This window comes from Corvus brachyrhynchos, unplaced genomic scaffold, assembly GCF_000691975.1.
Source record: "Corvus brachyrhynchos isolate BGI_N302 unplaced genomic scaffold, ASM69197v1 scaffold363, whole genome shotgun sequence".
Taxonomy (NCBI): Eukaryota; Metazoa; Chordata; class Aves; order Passeriformes; family Corvidae; genus Corvus; species Corvus brachyrhynchos.
The window spans coordinates 2,099,850-2,100,554 of NW_008237404.1; the positions used below are offsets into that span (position 1 = coordinate 2,099,850).

The 705-nt window shown below is 62.8% G+C and overlaps 1 protein-coding gene across 1 annotated transcript in view; it reads left to right on the forward strand.

Annotated features, from left to right (window-relative positions):
- Positions 1 to 241: 241 nt before the first annotated feature.
- Positions 242 to 705, forward strand: part of PSPC1 (paraspeckle component 1) — a 36,936-nt gene continuing 36,472 nt past the window's right edge. Inside the window, exon 1 of the mRNA XM_008630999.2 lies at positions 242 to 261. Within this exon, the coding sequence (XP_008629221.2) occupies positions 242 to 261 (20 nt within the window). The remainder of the gene's footprint in view (positions 262 to 705) is intronic.

Here is a 705-nt window from a genome sequence, read left to right on the forward strand (position 1 = left end):
TGAAAGGAGGCTGTAGCCAGGTTGGGGTTGGCCTGTTCTCCCAAACAACAGGTGATAGGGTAAGAGGACATAGCCTCAGGTTGCAGCAGGGCATGTTTAGGTAGGACATCAGGAAAAATCTCTTCACAGAAAGGGTAATTAGACACTGGAATGGGCTGTCCAGGGTGGTGGTGGAGTCACTGTCTGTGGAGGTGTGTGAAGAAAGACTGGACGTGGCACTCAGTGCCATGCTCTGCTTGACATGGCGGTGTTCAGCCACAGGTTGGAGTCGATGATCTCAAGAGGTGTTTTCCTACCTGATTGATTCTGTGGTTCTATGAGTCCCCCGGCTATTCCCGCCGCCGCTTCAGTGTCTCTTGTGTCACGCCTGCCTCCCTCTCCTGCAGCGACCAGACACCCCCCAGGGCATCCCACCCTGCTGCCTTTCCCTCGGGAGACGCCCCAGCGAGGGGCTCCTCTGCCTGGGGAGGGGCTGAGGAGACCACTGCTCTAATACAAGACGGCTGCCCCCTCAGGCAGGAGGGAAGGACGGATCTCCACGGGCCCGGGGCAGGTTAGCCCGTGCGCCGGTGCTGAGGCGGAGCGGCGGAGGCGCGGCCGTGAGCGGGAGCGGGGCCGGGGGGCGGGGCTTCCCGCGGGGCTGGCACAAATCGCCGGGGTTAGGGGCGGCGCCCTTTTGAACAGGCTGGGGGGGGGGGGGGGGGG